At 39.2% G+C, this 18,611-nt stretch overlaps 1 protein-coding gene across 8 annotated transcripts in view; it reads left to right on the top strand.

The window, feature by feature from the left end:
* LOC126191291 (probable RNA-binding protein CG14230) overlaps positions 1-18,611 on the top strand; it is an 89,555-nt gene that overhangs the window by 27,565 nt on the left and 43,379 nt on the right. For all 8 annotated transcript variants that reach the window (XM_049932109.1, XM_049932114.1, XM_049932113.1 and 5 more), the window contains one exon: positions 14,172-14,869. In XM_049932109.1, the coding sequence (XP_049788066.1) occupies positions 14,172-14,869 (698 nt within the window). The remainder of the gene's footprint in view (positions 1-14,171; positions 14,870-18,611) is intronic.

The following is an 18,611-nucleotide window of genomic DNA, read 5'->3' as shown; positions in this document are numbered from 1 at the left end:
ATGCTGATCCCAATTTCTGGTAGAAGGTATGACATAATCCCCAGTCTCGAATTAAATTTGTTTAGGCATTTTTTGAATCTGGGAAGGTTAAATGTTTGTGGTGCCCGTGCTTCTAACTAAGTGTTCTTAATGATTTTGGTATATTAAATTGTTACATTGTTTATTTTGTAGACCCATGTGAAATAGATCTTCCTGGCGGAACAAGTCAGGTAAAAATAACATAATATAAAATTACAGAAAAAGTCTGGCCAATACTTATCTTCAGATGGAGAAATTCCAATACTACTGATAAGATCTTGGTTTTTGTCTTTTTTTATCAATACTTCTGGTAGAAACATTTAATAGCGAGAAAACAATTTCCTAGCTTTTAAAACTATTAGTTTCTTCTTCAGAGATTAAAGATGGATTCGTTTGTTGAAGGTTACACTGGAGGGGCGGGTCACTTAGGCCCCAGGATGAGAGGAACCCACCTGTTGGGGGGGATAAGGGAAACAAAGGTTTATGGGCAGACATAAGAAATAATCAAAGATAGTACAGTATGTGACCAAAAGTATCTGGACACTCCCAAAAACATACATTTTTCATATTAGGTGCATTGTGCTGCCACCTACTGCCAGGTACTCCATATCAGCGACCTCAGTAGTCATTAGACACCGTGAGATAGTAGAATGGGGTGGTCCACGGAGCTCACAGACTTTAAACGTGGTCCTCAAGAAACCTTCCAGGACCTGTTTGAATGTATGCCTACGAGAGTGGAAGCTGTCATCAGGGCGAAGGATGGACCAACACCATATTGAATTCCAGCACTAACGATGGGAGGGCACCACAAATGTGTAAGTCATTTTCAGCCAGGTGTCCGAATACTTTTGATCACAAAGTGTATACTAGTTATCACTGATTTAGTTCAGAGATGACATAAGGACAGGTTGAGACATACATTTGGATGAGAGCGAGAGAGAGAGAGAGATGTTTAGTGAATTCAAAAATTATGTATTTGTTTTTCATTTTGAAATGGTGGCCATTTTTGTTTCAGGATCCAAGCTTTTTTTGCATTTGCAAGCATGTGCAGTTTTTCAATTATTGAGTAATGGGTTACTATAGACCTTTCAAATAAAAAGCAATATTTTCAGCTCACACTGGCCTACAAATTAAAACTGTTATTGCCTAACTGAACCCTTAATGTATTTTTAATAGCTCCAAGGTATTGGTCATCTTAAAAAAAAAAAAAAAAAAAAAAAAAAAAAACCCCGTCAATTTTTGAGCAGTAGTTTTCCAAAGGAGGAGTAATTTCTCATCTGTAATATTTTTTATGCTATTGCACTATATAGTATATTTATTTTCTACTGAATTTCAACTGTAAGAAGCTAACACTTGAGAAAATATGCTGTTTTAAAATGGATTCTTCGAATATTTTTTTCCTTTAATATCTTTGCTAGGGGACCAGATACAAATCTGATAATTACCCACTTAATAGACCCTTATGATAGCAAACTTTAGGGAAATTTCAACTTTAAGAATCAAATGGAAGTTATGGAAAAAAATTACAAAATCAGTCAAAAATGCATTTTATAACATCTAGGCTAATGGAATAAATTATATCAGTTATATAATTTAAGCATATCTACAGTTACTTGTCTTTTTATATTGAAAGAGAGCCAGCTAAATTGCATTATGTGGTCTCATCTTATTTGTTTTTGCTACACTGTGCACTGAGCATCTGAGAATTTTCTTCACTCGTGTTGGGTGTTAGATTAAAAGTTCACCCAGTCACAGTTGTAAATTCCAAGAGTGATAACTTCTTCAATACATTTTTAACTGACATTCAACCTTGAACCTTCTCAACTTTTTTAAACGGGATCCTTGGTCATGGCGTGTAGTAAAATGTTACATGCACATCTTGGTTTTGACAATCCGTGTTATCAACTTTGGCGGTCAACCACTGTTCATCATAGACACCAGCGGCTATGTCTTTGTTTTGAAGTGTCAGTGGTACAAGTTTTTCACATTGATAAAACTCACTATCAGGGGATGTAGGTGTGAACCTACACTTGAACACGACTTGACTGGGGGATAAAACAGTGAAGAGATAGAGTGCCTTTAATCTTCCGACAGGTGTTGAATCTTTCCTCCAAGACATTGGTGTAGAGTTCTTGTATTTCTTCACATTTTACAAAAACGTAAGTAACACCTTTTACCTATTCTTTTCAAAATTTAAACATTTCTGAAGATGTCAAGATATGCTTCTTGTAGGTCTGCTGCAGGCTAGCATTTGTGTCAGCTCACTTTGTTATACCTCTGACACTATCACAGTTATTCTTCCCATGGCTTGATGTGAAAATGTACAATTTTACATCAATTCCAAAATCTTCTTTTTGAAAGGATATGTTAATATTTGTTTTGTTTTTATATTGGTGTTCAGCACCTTCAGAGAAATAGATTAGTCTGTATGGAAAGGTGGTGGTGTTTTATGTAGTTTGTTAATTGCAGTTGAAAAGCATGCACTGCTGTAGTGTGTGTTCAAGGTGGTCACTGATGACACAAAAACTATGACTCTTTAGTTTATCTTGATCTTTAAAACGAGTACAAATGGATGAAATGTGGCCTGTTTGTTTGCCCATTGCTGCCCTTACCAAGTGGGGTGATGCAATGGTTAGCACACTGGACACACATTCAGGATGATGATGGTTCAAACCCCGTGTCCTGCTATCCTGATTTAGGTTTCCTGTGATTTCCCTAAATCGCTTCAGGCAAATGCTGGAATGGTTCCTTTGAAAGGGCAATGCCGATTTCCTTCCCCATCCTTTCCTAATCCAAGCCTGTGCTCGATCTCTAATGACCTAATTGTAGACGAGACGTTAAACAGTAATCTCCTCCCTCCATTGGTCCCTAGTGATTCAACTTGAACAACAAAGGAATAGTTTCCAGAAAAGTCAGCAAGCACTAAGCATTCACCAGCTGCCAATGTTTGCATTTTGTCTTTCAAAAATTTACCTGGACATTTGACAATAAAATGATACATTTTCAACTTATTGAGATTAGCTGCCAACACATCAGAAAACTCCTCTTGTGAATTTATGATTTTCCACATTTCTATTCTGTCTTGTGTCACCCATTGTTTGTATTCTATGTTATCAAGCATCAAATCATCTTCTTCAGATTCCTGAAACATGTCATGTAAAGCTTGTTTGCATAGACAATTGTGACATTTTCCCATGTTTATACAATTGTAACTGTTAATATTGCATACCAGAGTGCCAGCAGGTCTAAGATTAGCCCCCTCTATCATCAAATTTACATTGTGGTGATACAAACAAATGCAAACGTTATGGATACCAGATGCTCCTGCAACAATACACCATTTTGAACTCTACTTGCAAAATTTCGACTTTTCAGTTTTAATGTCGTCATTTGGTAGTTCATTTAAATTACACAGTATTAACCATTTTTGCCTTTGAACCTTAATACCATTTTGTTTCAGAGGAACTCACACTTTTTTACCACGCATCAAATAGCTGTTATTGTCATCTTTATAAAATCTAATAACCTTTTTGAGCATGTTTTCGTCTATCAAATTACTCACATTCTTCATTTGTAATGCAGGTAAAATTTCCCATTTTGTTACTATATGTATTATTAATTTAACCAAACTGTTATAGCTTAAAGTTGAACAAATATATTTCAAGGACGACGCAATACATGAAAGTCACAGATCAAGTAAACAGAGTAAGACGTGTGTACACTTTAACAGTCAAATCATAACTGAGTCCAAGTCTAGCTGCCGCTGGCTGGCTGACCGCGTAGGTGGCGCTGCTGCTGCATGGCTGGCAGACGGCGCCGCATGTAGAGGACGCGCGTAACTGCATGGCGGCACTTTGAAAGATCGGCGACTCACAACACTTTTCCCCCCTTTGAATTTTTTGCACAGGTCTTGATGGAGGTGGCCTGTAGATTGCTAACGTCCATAAGTGTTGTTTGACTGGCCGTAAAGTCTGGAGGAGGAGGCTTCCCGTATGGACGGAAGTGTCCCCGATGATAATGGTCGAGATGACAGGAGACGGGGGGTTGAATCTGCTGGAGCCCCGTGCATCAATCTGCCTGTTGCGGCAAGTGTGGTTGTTGTAACAGGAGACATGGGCTATGTGTCGGCATCCGTAGGAGAAGGAGGCGAGTAGAGTTGCTCCGACAGATGATGGTCATCTGGTTCCTGCATGGGCACGTCTCCTGGTGGCGTCAGTTCTTGTGCTGGCACCGATATGGTGAGAGGACTGCGTTGTGAGTAATGAGAGATTCCAGTATCCCGAGCGTCAGGTAGAGCCGAAGGTGGTGTAGCAGCATCCGGAACAGGCGTTGTCGGCACACAAGGCCAAAGCTGGTCCGAATGACGCACTGCAACACCCGTGTCCGTCTGGATTTCATACAGGCGTCGGCCACGATGTCGTAAGATGCGGCCAGGACTCCATTTTGGCCACCTGCCATATCCCCGTACCCATACAAGGTCATTGGCGGTGAACCGGCCAAGCGAAGGCACCTGCGGCCGTGAGGTGGAAGGCCGTAGAAGATGAAGTAGCATGCAGGGCTGTTGTTCATGTAAGAGCTCAGCCGGGCAGTGGTCATCCATGAGGGTGAACCGGTAAGAAGCCAGAAGTTGGAGAAGTGCATCATCATCAGCAGCAGAAGAAGTCAGGAGTTTTATCATCTGAGCTTTAAATGTGCGGACCATTCGTTCAGCCTCACCGCGTGACTGTGGATGGAACGGAGGGGCCGTGACATGCATGACGCCGTGACGAGCACAAAAATGCGCAAAATCGGACGAGGCAAATTGCAGACCATTATCAGTTACAAGAGTAGAGGGAAGGCCCTCCAAAGAGAAAATGCTAGCTAGAGCATTGGTGGTTGCTGCGGTGGTAGGCAACGTGCAACGGACAATGAGAGGAAAGTTAGAGTAGGCGTCAATGACGAGATGCCAATAAGTACCTAAAAAAGGTCCCGCGAAGTCAGCATGAATATGCTCCCAGGGCTTCTCAGGCGAAGGCCACAGTGACAAAGATGACTTCGGGGCGGCGGCCTGTGACGCACAAGGGCCGCAGGCAGCGACCATGTGTGCTATTTCAGAGTCGATGCCAGGCCAGTACGCATGATGGCGTGCCAGAGATTTCGTGCGAGAGACACCCCAGTACCCTTGGTGAAGGAGGCGCAAGACCGAAGCACGCAAAGACGCAGGTAGCACAACACGCGGCGAAACATTGTCGGTGGAAAGGAGGATAACACCATCCCTAGCTGTGAGGTGGTAATGCAAAGTGTAGTAGTTCCGCAATGGATCAGAAGTCTTAGTGGACGGACGATCTGGCTAACCCTTCTGAATACAGCCTAAAACCCGGGAGAGGGTAGGGTCAGAACCCGTAGCAGCCGCCAGCTGGTCCCCGGTGATGGGGAACCCGTCCACAACCTGCTGCTCGGCAACATCCTGGTGGAAACACAAAAGTTCGTCCCTATCGAATGCCAGATCAGGACCCATGGGAAGGCGAGACAGTGCATTAGGATTCGCATGTTGAGCCGTCGGCCGGAAATGAATCTCAAAATTGAAACAAGACAAGTAAAGAGCCCAACGCTGGAGGTGGTGTGCAGCTTTGTCGGAAAGTGACGTTGATGGATGAAACAAGGAAACAAGTGGTTTGTGATCTGTAACAAGATGAAATTTTGAGCCATAGAGAAAAACACCAAACTTGTGAAGAGCATAAATGATGGCCAAAGCTTCTTTTTTGATTTGAGAATACTTTTGTTGGGCATCCGTGAGCGTTTTGGAGGCATAAGCAATGGGTTGTTCAGAACCATCAGAAAAACGGTGCGCAAGGACTGCACCGACCCTGTATTGAGAGGTGCCCGTGGCAAGAACAAGATGTTGGCCAGTTCGATAAGTAGCCAGGCACGGGGCCTGTTTCAGCATAGTCTTCAATTTCTGGAAAGCCGCATCGCGTGACGCGGACCAGTGAAAAGGCACATTTTTATGCAACAGGCAATGCAACGGCTGAGCCACCGAAGCAGCAGATGGTAAAAACCTGTGATAGTATGCTATTTTCCCCAAGAAGGCCTGCAGTTCCTTAACAGATGTAGGGTGAGGAAGGACATCGATCACTGCGACAGTTTGCTGAAGTGGACGAATACCATCCAGAGAGACTTGAAACCCCAAGTACGTGATAGATGCCTGAAAAAATTTTGATTTCTGAAGATTACACTTAAGACCGGCAGTCTGTAAGACATGAAAAAGTGTGCGGAGATTTTGAAGATGTTCTTCAGTGGTGGAGCCAGTGACAACAATGTCATCCATGTAATTTATACACCCAGGGACAGTGAGCAATAATTGTTCCAAGAATCGCTGAAAGAGAGCAGGGGCACTGCAACTCCGAATGGCAATCGTTGGTATTGATAGAGGCTGAAAGGCGTTTTAAGGACCAGAATCTGCCGGGAAGCAGTGTCGAGAGGAAGTTGATGATAAGCTTCTGACAGGTCAAGTTTAGAAAAATACTGGCCTCCAGCAAGTTTAGTGAACAATTCTTCAGGTCGAGGCATAGGGTAAATGTCGATAAGGCATTGAGCAATTACAGTGGCTTTGAAATCGCTGCAGAGACAAATATCACCATTTAGCTTAGCAACCACAACGACAGGAGAGGACCACTCACTGGAAGTGACAGAAAGCAAGACCCCCAAAGCAGTGAGCCGATCCAGCTCCCATTTCACCCGATCACGAAGGGCCACAGGAATGGGCCGAGCCCGAAGAAACTTAGGCCGAGCACTGGGTTTGAGCATGATATGAGCTTCAAAGTCGTTTGCACGGCCTAACCCAGGAGAAAAAAAGAGACGAAAATGTCGTCGACAAGGAATCCAATTGAGCATAAGGAATAGCATCAGAGACGATATTGACGGAGTCATCTATGGAGAACCCAAAAACGCGAAAGGCATCGAAACCAAAAAGGTTCTCCGTGTTTCTATGGTCAACCACAAATATGGGAACAGTGTGAAAGACAGATTTGTTAGATACCTCAGCATCAAATTGTCCCGAGAGAGAAATCGTCTGTTTATTGTAAGTCCGTAATTGCCTAGTGACAGGTGACAGGATTGGAGAACCCAACTGAAGATATGTCTGAGAATTGATGATAGTGGCAGCAGAACCAGTATCCAACTGCATGCGAACATCTCGACCAAGTATTTGGACAGTGAGGAATAACTTCCCTGAAAGGGAAGAAGTACAATTGACAGACAACACAGAATCAGAATCAGTGCCATGTTCATGAACATCATGTATGCGGTCGGATTTGCAAACGGATGACACATGACCCTTTTTTTTTGCATTTGTGACACACGGCCCAACGTCGTGGACAATCCTCTCGTGAATGCTTCGTAAAACACCGCGGACATGAAGGAAGTTGCCGTGGGTTTTGCTGCAGTTTCTTAGAGGTTTGTTTACGGTTAGGCCGAGGCTGCACTTGGGAGCGTACTGCGGCCGCGTCGGTCAGCGGGGACACGCCACACGCTTCTTCAACAGCGCACAGAGGTTGTATTTTCCCGATGGCACCCCATGCCTCTATTTGCGCTCCAGCAGTGCGAGAAATTTCAGAAGACTGAGCGATGGATAGGACTTCATCTGGAGTCGGATTTGCCAACTGAAGGGCACATTGCCTAACTTATTTGTTGGGCGCCGACCGGATAATAACATCCCGTACCATGGAATCGGCGTAGGATTCTTTGTGAACTTCAGTAGCAAATTGACACTTTTGACTGAGGCCGTGAAGTTCAGCAGCCCAAGCACTATAGGATTGATTTGGTTGTTTTTGACAACGATAAAAGACAACACGAGAGGCTACCACATGCGTATGCTTTTGAAAATTGACGGACAGAAGTGAGCACATTTTAGCAAATAAAAGAACGCAGGATCTTTGAAAGGAGCCAATTGCAACAACAACCGATACATTTGAGGTGAAATCCATGAAAGGAACAGAGACTTACATGTTTGGTCGTCCGCGACGTGAAATGCCAAGAAGTGCTGTCGAAGATGTTTTTCGTAATCAGACCAGTCTTCCGCCATCTCGTCGTAAGGAGGAAAAGGAGGTAGAGACGATGGCGAGAGACGCCCCGCATTTGATGCCGCGACGAAATCGCGAATCACATTTGTGAGAAGCGTTTGCTGTTCTATGAGACCTTGCAAGAGTTGATCTAAAGAAGCCATGGAAACCTGTGGGTCAACGATGAAAAAGAAAAATTCACTACCTCGTCGCCAATTGTTATACCTTCAAGTTGAACAAATATATTTCAAGGACGACACAATACATGGAAGTCACAGATCAAGTAAACAGAGTAAGACGTGTGTACACTTTAACAGTCAAATCATAACTGAGTCCAAGTCTAGCGGCCGCTGGCTGGCTGGCCGCTTAGGTGGCGCTGCTGCTGCTGCATGGCTGGCAAAAAGCGCCACATGTAGAGGACGCGCATAACTGCGCGGCGGCACTTTGAAGGATCGGAGAGTCACAACACAAACATTCTGTCAGATTAAATTTATAACTAACATTTGCTCAACTCCAGGAATTTGGCAGGAAACTGAAAATCTTGATTTTATCCCCTGTGTCTGAAACGCTATTCAGTTTTTAGCTGTTCTATCAAATCATCATATTCATGTGGTGAATTTTTAGAACTTTTATGAGGTTTAGTACAACTTTGTTTGTGAAATAAAACTTCAAATTATTTTTGACTGTTGTTGCCACTTGCTCAATTTTTGCATTCAAAGTGAAACGTTGCTTTTCTTCATTTGGTTTTCTAACTTTACCAGTAGGTGATACACCTAGGATTTCACAAGTTATATTTACTTTTTTATAGTTTGTTATTAGTCAATTTTTTTTTATTTGAACTATTAGTATCTGTTATTCAGTTAATTACAAATATCTTAAAGTAAGATTTTGGGCACAATGATTTTCCTGTTATTGTATTGATAAAAGAGCTTTTAATTTTAAGAACCATGCTCAAACATTATTTTTCTCAGGCCATTTACACTGATCAGTCAAAGCATGACCACTGCCCACCACAACGTTGGATGCCACCTGGTGGCATTGTGGGCCTTTGATGCAGTAACAGAAGTATGTAAATGGAGCAGATATGGATTGGGGATCCCACTAACAAACATACAGGCAGTAAAAATGGAGAAATCGATTCAGATAAGCAACTTTGACAAAGGGCAGATTATTATTATGCAGAGCCTGTGAACTAGAATCTTGAAAATGGCAAAGCTGTTGAATGTTCACATGCTACTGTCATGAACATCTATGGAAAGAGGTATAGGGACAGTGAAACTATTACTAGGCACTAAATGGTTGGACACCCATGCCTCTTCACAGAATGTGGGTTTCAGAGACTTGTCTACTGTGTAAAATAGGATAGCGGGTGCTCTGTGGCGTCTCTGCTGGAAGATCACAATGTTGGTGTACGCACAAGTGCTTCGGAGCACACCTTTCTTTGTACACTATTGAACATGCATCTTCACAGCAGACCACCCCTATGTATTCACATGTTGATGCAACAACATCATCAGTTACGATTGTATTGAGAACAGGACCATCGGGATTCAACTGTTGATCAATGGAAATGCGTCAGCTCTTTGGATGAATCACTTTTTCGATGCTAGGTTGATGGTCGTTCCCACAAACACCGTCGTCAAGGTGAATGGCAGCTCGTAACTTGCAGCAACCCACGGACACAGACTGGTGCTGCTTGTGGACAGATGATGGTGGAAGTTGGAAGAGAATCCACAAGCTTGTACAGGCTTGCATGTGAGCCTTTACAGACTTCAAGCTACTATCTGCTATCATGATGAAATTTTCGGCAGAGGGTTTTATCAACAAATAATCATTGGCTGCTTTAATTTGTTTTATTTAAATTATTTAATTGATATCCTTTATTCAATTTCCCTAGATATCACAGATAGTAAAAAACATATTTTTGTCCCAAACAGTGGAAAATCCAAGGTGACATAATGACAGTATTATGAAAAGGATAATTGCTACTCTCCATATAGGAGAGATGCTGAGTCACAGATAGGCACAACAAAATGATTGTCAAACAAGTAAGCTTTTTGCCAAAAAGGCCTTCATCAGCATTAGACAACATACACTGCACACATTCATGAAAACACAACTCACAAACACATGGCCACAGTCTCTGGATGTGTATGCCTGGCCTTTATGTGTATGCGTGTGTTGTCTATGTCTCATGAAGGCCGCTTTGGCCAAAAGCTTACTTGTTCAACAGTATTTTTATCATTCCTATCTGCAGCTCAGCATCTCTGGTATATGGTGGGTGATAGCTATACTTTTCTTAATATTTTTGACTCATATTGGTAGGTCGTACAGGGAGACCAAGAGATGAATACACTAAGCAGATTCAGAAGAATGTAAGTTGCAGTAAGTACTGGGAGATGAAGAAGCTTGCACAGGATAGAGTAGCATGGAGAGCTGCATCAAACCAGTCTCAGGACTGAAGACAACAACATTGGTAGGTTTCTTTCATAGTGCACAGTTGAATCACAAATTTAGATTTATACTTAAGTTTGATATCATAAAGATCTATTAGTCTGTAATTTTCAAATTTTGTTTGGTCCTTTAACAAAGGTACTGACACGAAAAAAATGAAAAAATCTGTTTTTTAAAAATAGTGTAGTTTTTGTTAGTGAAGGCTTCTCACCATTGACACTCTATTATACATAGTGTAAAAGCACAAAAAATATTAAGGCTGAGAAATTACACCCATGGAAAAATGCTGTTCAGGAATTGAGCTGCTTTAATTTGCAACCATTATTTTTGAGCTGTCACAAATATATTAAGGAATGCAGTCAGCTAGGTGGCAGTGATTTTAATTTGTGTGCCAATGTGTGCTGAACTAAATGCTTTTTATTTGAAAGGCCTAAGACAGCCCATTACTGAATAATTAAAAAACATAGATACTTGCAAATGCCAAATAAATAAATAAATAAATAAATAAAACCCTCACACCCTAAATCAAAAATGATAAACAATAAAAAAATTTTCAAAATATATTTGAGTTCACTAAATGTTAGGAAATTCACCCAGCAAATATCACATTTTTCTAGTATGGTCAAGAAACCAATTATTTTTCTCCTAGACCACTTGGGTCACTGGTATGACCCAGGGATAGTGTGGTGGTGGTGGTGGTGGTGGTGGTGGACAGGAGGGAGGGAATGATGGGAGGCTGGCAACAGAGGGCATTCCCAATCATCATATCTGATGTATATAGTTTTTATTGATTAACTATAATTGTGTCTCATTAATTCTGTAGCCAGATGGTACCAGCTTTTAACGTTTCATAAAGTGCAGGACTTTGCATTTATCTACATTAAGAGTTGGTTACCAATCTTTTCCTGAGGCTAATATTAAATGAAGATCTAAATTGACATTACTTCGTTTTTTATCATCTATAATTTCTTAATAAGGTGCATCACGTGTAAAAATCCTCAGATTGAAGTCAATTTTCTAAGTCATTAAAGTATAATAACTTGAACATCAACAATCTTTTTACACCTCTTTGGGGCTCTATAGATTAGGCTGTTCAACCTCCAGGTGGACACAGGCACCGTTGAAAAGGGGTGGTCAAATGGCTGACATAGACAGTGTTACAGCGGGCCGTAGCACGTGTGATCATACTCTACTTGCTAAGTGCCCATGGGCAGTGTTGGCCAATAAGCTCCTGAATGTGCAGTATGCATGCAATACGGCTGTCTGGCAAGTAGCTTACACTACCTGTGCCTGCCCGCAGATGCAGTGAATGGTGGGCACGGATGCCCTTATTCCATGGTGCAGTGTTGGGAAAGCCTATTCTGCATATTACTTCAGTATCAGTAGATGACTCATCATCTAGGATAATGTGTTGCATCAGGAAATTTTTGAGTCAGTCTCATACCTGTTTAGATATTGCATAGGAGTATTCTTTCTTTAGAAAGAATCAAAATCTTTTCAGAGCAGTTGAACATTGTTCCCTGTACATATAGCACTGAGGATATTATGTGTGAAGAGCACTAGTTTAGCTTCAAATGATCAGTTGTTTAGGAACCCATGCTCAGTTCAATGGATAAAGTTATTTTGTTTGAGATACATCATAAAGTTAGAATTGATGTATGTATGTATGTAAGTAAGTAATGCATTAGTATTCTGTGGCATACAGGTATGAGAGGTATAGGATGATAGCTCTGTGTATCAGTTCTACTTTCTTTTTGTAGGTGAGTGTGACCTGTGTTCTTTTCCACTCATACGGAACATATCTCTGCTCAAAAAATCTGTGGGAAATTATGGTAAAGAGTGGAGCTAATTCCCTCACAGATTCTGTGTAGAGCTGAGAAGGGACTTTATCTGGCCGTCCTGAGGCCTAATTGGGTTTTAGTGATTTGGGCTGCTTCTTAACATAATTCTTAGTGCTGGACCAAGTGAGGTGGCACAGTGGTTAGCACACTGGACTTGCATTTGGGAGAATGACGGTTCAATCCAATGTCTGGCCATCCTGATTTAGGTTTTCTGTGATTTCCCTAAATTGCTTCAGGCAAATGCCGGGATGATTCCTTCCAAAGGGCATGGCCGACTTCCTTCCCCATCCTTTCCTAATCTGATGAGACTGATGACTTCACTGTCTGGTCTCTTCCCCCAAAACAACCCAACCAACCCTCTTAGTGCTGATGTGGCTATGGAATGATGTCAACATTCCTTCATTTCCCTTTTTGAAGAAAGATTTGAAAACAGAATTCACCATTTTTGCTCATGTTTCACTACTTTCTGCTTTAGTTCTTTTCTCGTTCACAAGTTCCTGGATTCTTTTTGCGTCATTTACAGTCTTTATATACAGCCAGAATTTCTTGTGTTATTTTTCTGTGGTGCTTATTGAAGACTTCGTGCATTGCCCTTTCAATTAACATGTGTCTGTCTGGATTTCTGATTTCTTTTGTCTGTATTATGCAGTAGGCACTGCTTCTGAAGAAGCTTGCTGATATTTTCTGTATAGGAAGGGGGAATCTATGCCATCTTTAATTATGTTGCTAGGTGCATATTTTTGTACAGCTTGGTTGATCATGTGTTTGAACTTGTTATAGTTCCTCAAATATTCACTGCCTCCATCCAATGCTTCTAACTCCTGTCTGAGAAATGGGACAACATCGTGTTTAAGATTTTATTGGTCAGTGTGCCATTATGTATCAGAATGTTTGCCCTTTATGTGCCATCATTTTTTAAATGTTTGTTTTGATATTGACTATGAAACACTTGGAGTTTATGACTTTGCCAGCTCACATTGTAGATAAAAATGTCACTGGGTATTTGATGTCTGTCTCTAATTGACTCCTAAACAAAATGAAAACAACTGCTAATGCATTGTAAAATTTGACAGTGGTGTGACTGATTTGATAAAGTTGATATGGAAGAGAAATAATAATTACAGCATAGTGCATGTAGACAGCTTTGAGCCTAAAACTAATGTACTTCATATTGGAGTGAAAAATGCCTCACTTTCCAGATTTTAAAAGGAAACAATATTGATGTGTTAGCTTCAATTTGTATAAAGTAACATGTGACCTAATATGTACTGAACATAAATTACCCTATGACCACATTCTTCACGCAAACTCCCTGAATTAACTGCAGTAGGTTAAGTAATTTAGAAGTATTGTAATAATTGTAATCAACAATTGAAAGATAGAGAATTCATTATCTGGCTGTACTGTGGGACAATAAGATGAAAAAGAATACATTTTTGACCATGTACTATACTTAAAATCCCTTGATAAAGACTGAATTGCAAATAAAACAGCTGGATGATTTTCAGTATTTTTATTGTAAGTAACATTTTTACCAAAAAATTGTTTCAGTAACTGATGTAGCTTTGCTTTATTTACATAAAAATATTTTTAGAGACACATGAGAGATGATACAAAATCCCCCAGTACTTGGCTCTCACCTGCCCTGTGCAGCCTGCCATGTTGACAATGGTCTGCATGTACCTTCAAAACAGTGTACACCCCAATAACATGACATCCAAGCAAGAACTGTGTTTTGACATTTTTAACAGTGAATTTTGATGTTGTGTATTTAACCATTTGCATTATTATTTGTACTTTAAAATCTTGTACTTTATAGGTCTTGAATACATGTCAAAAAGAAAATGGCATGGTCAGCACGTGAAAGTGGAACTTGCAAAAGAAAGCTTTTTGGACCGATTGGCGAGGGAAAGACAACAGCAACAGTCTGTCGTAAAACCAATTCAGATATCTGCAGGGATAAATCCTACAGGAAACTTTATACATAATGGAAGTCAAGATGATGAGTTTGTGCAGACGTGTAATTTCAAAAAGGAAAGTCAGGGAAATGCCAAACAATCAAATGTTGCAAAATTCGAAACTGAAGACTCAGGTATGGGCACTTGTGAAGTGAGCTACAATAAAAAATTACCAATGTTTAAGGGTATACTAAGTTCTTATGCAGAATTCAAACCCAAGTTAGAAGAAACACAAGTACAACCATCTTCACCACTAAAGAATGTATCAGAAAGTATGAGGAAAGGAAACAAAACGAAGGGTAATCTGGAAAATAATTTATTTCCTGCCAGTGAAAACATTCTTGGGTATCAAGAATCAAAATTTAATATCTTTAATTACGAACATAAGACACAGAAAGTCCAGTATGACCAGATACAATTAAAAGTTATAAAAAATAGGAGAAGTGTTCCAGAAATAAAAAGTTGGAAATCTGAGGAAAAGAGATTAAAATCTATTGAAGAAAAAAGAATGTCATTCAAAAATCAAGTACAAACTGTAAAACGAGCTTTAGCTGCTGTGGTAAGTACTACAACTTCTTATCTTCAATTTCTATAATTATTTCTGTTATTATCGTGTTTTTTTTTTTTAGCCAGTTAAGTAATAAAATATTTTTTTAAGATTTTAATGTTCTTAGAGCACAAGTTCATTGCCATATAATTGTCGAATCTTCCTGTAACTTGTCTTGTTCTTGTACTCATCTGGTGTGCAATGTGTTCACATATTTCGGTTCTGATAACAAAAAGAATGCCATGTAATGACAATGGCTATGAAATGCAGAACCAAATCTATAAGAAAAACTTTTTATGTTTGCAAGTGCAAATAAGCAGTTACTAAATGTTATCAAAAGTGGAAATGAGGGTATTGTCTAAAATTTGACACATTTTGAGGGAGTTGTGATCAAAGTTTAATATAATAATCTGCTACTCTCAGGGTAAAAATCTCATAAGACATGATGAAGGATGGAAAAAACTAATTCTGCCTTATGGTTTACATATGGAAAACAGGGTAATGATGGAGATTGTTACCCTCTTGTTACAGAAATGAATTTCAAGCGATAAACAAGGGAAAGTTAACAGCAACTCATGAATCTGTAAGGAGAGATGTGTGTGTTGCCTTTTCAGTCTTCTACTGACAGACAGTAGTAAATACTGTTTTACAAGGAGACGTCCCCAATGGTGGGAAAGACTTACTGAAACCATCTGTGTGGTTATGTAGGTTAAGATCCCAGGTATCACACCCTACAGCCATTTGTTGTGGTGGGTCTTCGTTTGCAACTAATTGATGGAAAAAATCGAGAATTACTCATGACACTCAATAACGTTAAATAAGTCATACAACTTGACTGGTTGTGTGGTGTAATGGATATGATAATAGCTTCACATCCAGGAAGTTGTGGGTTTGAATCTTGTCAGGTGCAGTAGTTATTATTATTTTTAAATCTTTATTGGAATGACTGTGATCATCATTTTTGTTCAATTAACTGATTTAAATGTAATTTTTTTATTTCCATTTATTTGTCACATAACTTTAATCATAATATCAGCGTCTTCATTTACTCTAATTTTTCCTCCTATCATTCTTTTTCTGCCTTAAATCTTTTTCCATGAGTTTTTAATTAATTTTATGTATCCATTTCAATTTAAATTATTTTGTTTTATCACCATGTTTTTTTGTCCACATTATTGTGTTTACTATCTCTCTTTCTCATTTTGCTTGAATTTTGTTTTACTTATGAACCCTTCTTTCATTTAAATCTTCAGCTACCATATTTCGTCCATAGTGCAACAGATCTTTAGGTTGTGTTTCATTTGTTTATATGAGGATTATCATACAAAAGGAAATTGCACCTCTGATTAAAAAAAAAAATAATTGTTCACTCCATTGCACAGACAGGGTAAACAGATTATTTTGTTCTTTGTTTTTTAACTGACAGATAAGAATTTTCAAGTAATTGAATATTTAAATAATTAAATTCATATTCACAAAAATCCGATTGGAGAAAGCATGATACAAAGAAAAAATAGAACAAATGAAAAAGTTCATATGGTGATTAAAACGATATGACAAAAGAATAGAAATAAAAAAATTACATTTAAACCAATTAATTGAATAAAATAATTATCAAAGTCACTTTGATAAAGATTTAAAAATAATAAAAACTACTGTACCTGAAGAGTTTCAAACCCATAACTTCCTGCAAGTGACGTTATTATCCTATCCACCACACCACACAACCAGTCAAGGTGTTTGGACTTCTTTCATGTTACTGAGTATCATGCAAAACTCAGAATCTCTTTTTGTTCCATCAGTTACTAGCAAACGAGAGCTCTCCAGGGCAAATGACTGCTGGGTGTGATACCTGGGAGCTCACCGTATGTTTGGTTTCAAAAAGCCTCTGCTTGGGACCTCTCCTTATTAGAGAAACTTGGACAGTAGGTTACATTTCTTGCAAAGCACTCCCATGGTGAATACTCCAAACAATCTGGAAAACAATGCATATTCTTCTGTTCATCACAAGGGCAGAACAGGTGCTTTAAATTATAGGTTAGTATTAATAACTTCTGTCATTTGTAGGTTTCTAGGACACATTCAAGTTCCCAGAGAGTGAAAAGCTTAAAATTTATGAGCATACATTGTATATCTGCAAATACTGAGTCAATTGAATTCACACTTGTAGAGCCTAGTAGTTTCTAGATTACTGAGTGTTCATTAGAAACAAAGTCAGTGCCCTGAAGAAGTGTGCGAAGACTGTATTTTTTTCTCAGTGGGAGTAAAAAACTATAAAATTATGATACAGATTTGCTGGTCGATACTTAACTTCAGGAGGTGAAATTTTTAGTTCTGCATGACCACATATAAATGAACTATCTGGTATCATGAGCTGTACATTTAGGTTGTTTGTTGAAAATCTACTTGTCTGCTGAAAATTATTATTGTTTAGTACAGCACCTATAAGGAAGTTCAGAATGATATAAACAAAATATCCACTTGGTTTGGATGACAGCTTGCCTTAAATAGCTTGGTGCCCATTAGTTGTGAGCATTATTTTTTGCAATTTCATTCATTACATAATTACATATGCAAGCATAATTTTACAAAATTATAAGAATGTGTAGTACATCAGCAAAAGTAGACAAGCAAAAGCCTAGTGTGATATATTTATTACTGTGTGCTCAAATGTAATTTAAAATTTTCACCGATTCAGATTAAAGGCAGAGACAGAAGATATTCGGTAGTGAGTTGCTAATTTTGTTGCACCACAATGTACAATCAGTATGAAAATGTTTGTTTTCGGAGGCTTTACATTGAGAATATTTAGATGAAAGATGATGATTCATAAAGTGCTTTGGTCAGTTTTAGATCACCAATATTCAGAATAGAATGCAGATGACTACTATCCCCGGTGTATAGAGGGTGAGTTGGGAGGAAAGATACATGCTTTGTGGGGCGATAGTGTAGGTGATTCAGAACAACAAACTTCAAATGAACATATACCCTTTTCTCAACCATATATGACATACACCTTTTTGAAAATCATGGGTATCAGTCATGCTGAAAGTACATATGATGATTGGTTACCAAAGGAGTATCCTCCAAGTATTCTGGTAACACATTTTGAAGGAAATCAAGATACTGTACTCCATTAAGATGATTATCTAAAACATTTGGACTGATGAGTTGGTCAGCAACAGCACCACACCACATGTTGACTGAGAAATATCATTGAAAATTTATTTCCACAGTAGCATGTAGATTTTGACCTGCCCACACTTGAGAGTTGTGCATGTTGTTGTCATTGCAGATAAATGTTGACTCATCAGTGAACGGAATCTGTGGAATCACAGCATTCCATATGAATGAGCTGACATCAGCAACACAGCAGCTGTGTACAAGAGCTGCAAAATGCATTGCAGTTGCCATTGAACTTTTTTAACATCTTTTGTGAGGAAATGTACACAATGAAACAAAACATAAGATCACACTGTTTCATTACTATCCTCTTAATTTGTGCCGTTCTCCGTTATTTTAATTAGTTTTCGCGTAAACTATTGAGAACACGACATATGTTCACAAGATGTTTTTTGCTCAGAATCACAAATACTATCAGCCTTCAGAGCTTGTACCTTTTTTCCTGACTCATCTTGTCTATAAGAACATGATAACAGAGGTTAGTGCACATATAGCGACATACAGGCAGTTCTACTGTGTTAAACTTGTTATTGAAAGAGGGAAGGGAATGAAAAATAATGGTACCAAAACC

The sequence above is a fragment of the Schistocerca cancellata genome, chromosome 6 (assembly GCF_023864275.1).
Source record: "Schistocerca cancellata isolate TAMUIC-IGC-003103 chromosome 6, iqSchCanc2.1, whole genome shotgun sequence".
Lineage (NCBI taxonomy): Eukaryota > Metazoa > Arthropoda > Insecta > Orthoptera > Acrididae > Schistocerca > Schistocerca cancellata.
Note: the sequence above shows the minus strand (reverse complement) of the source record. Positions and strands in the feature narration are given on the sequence as shown.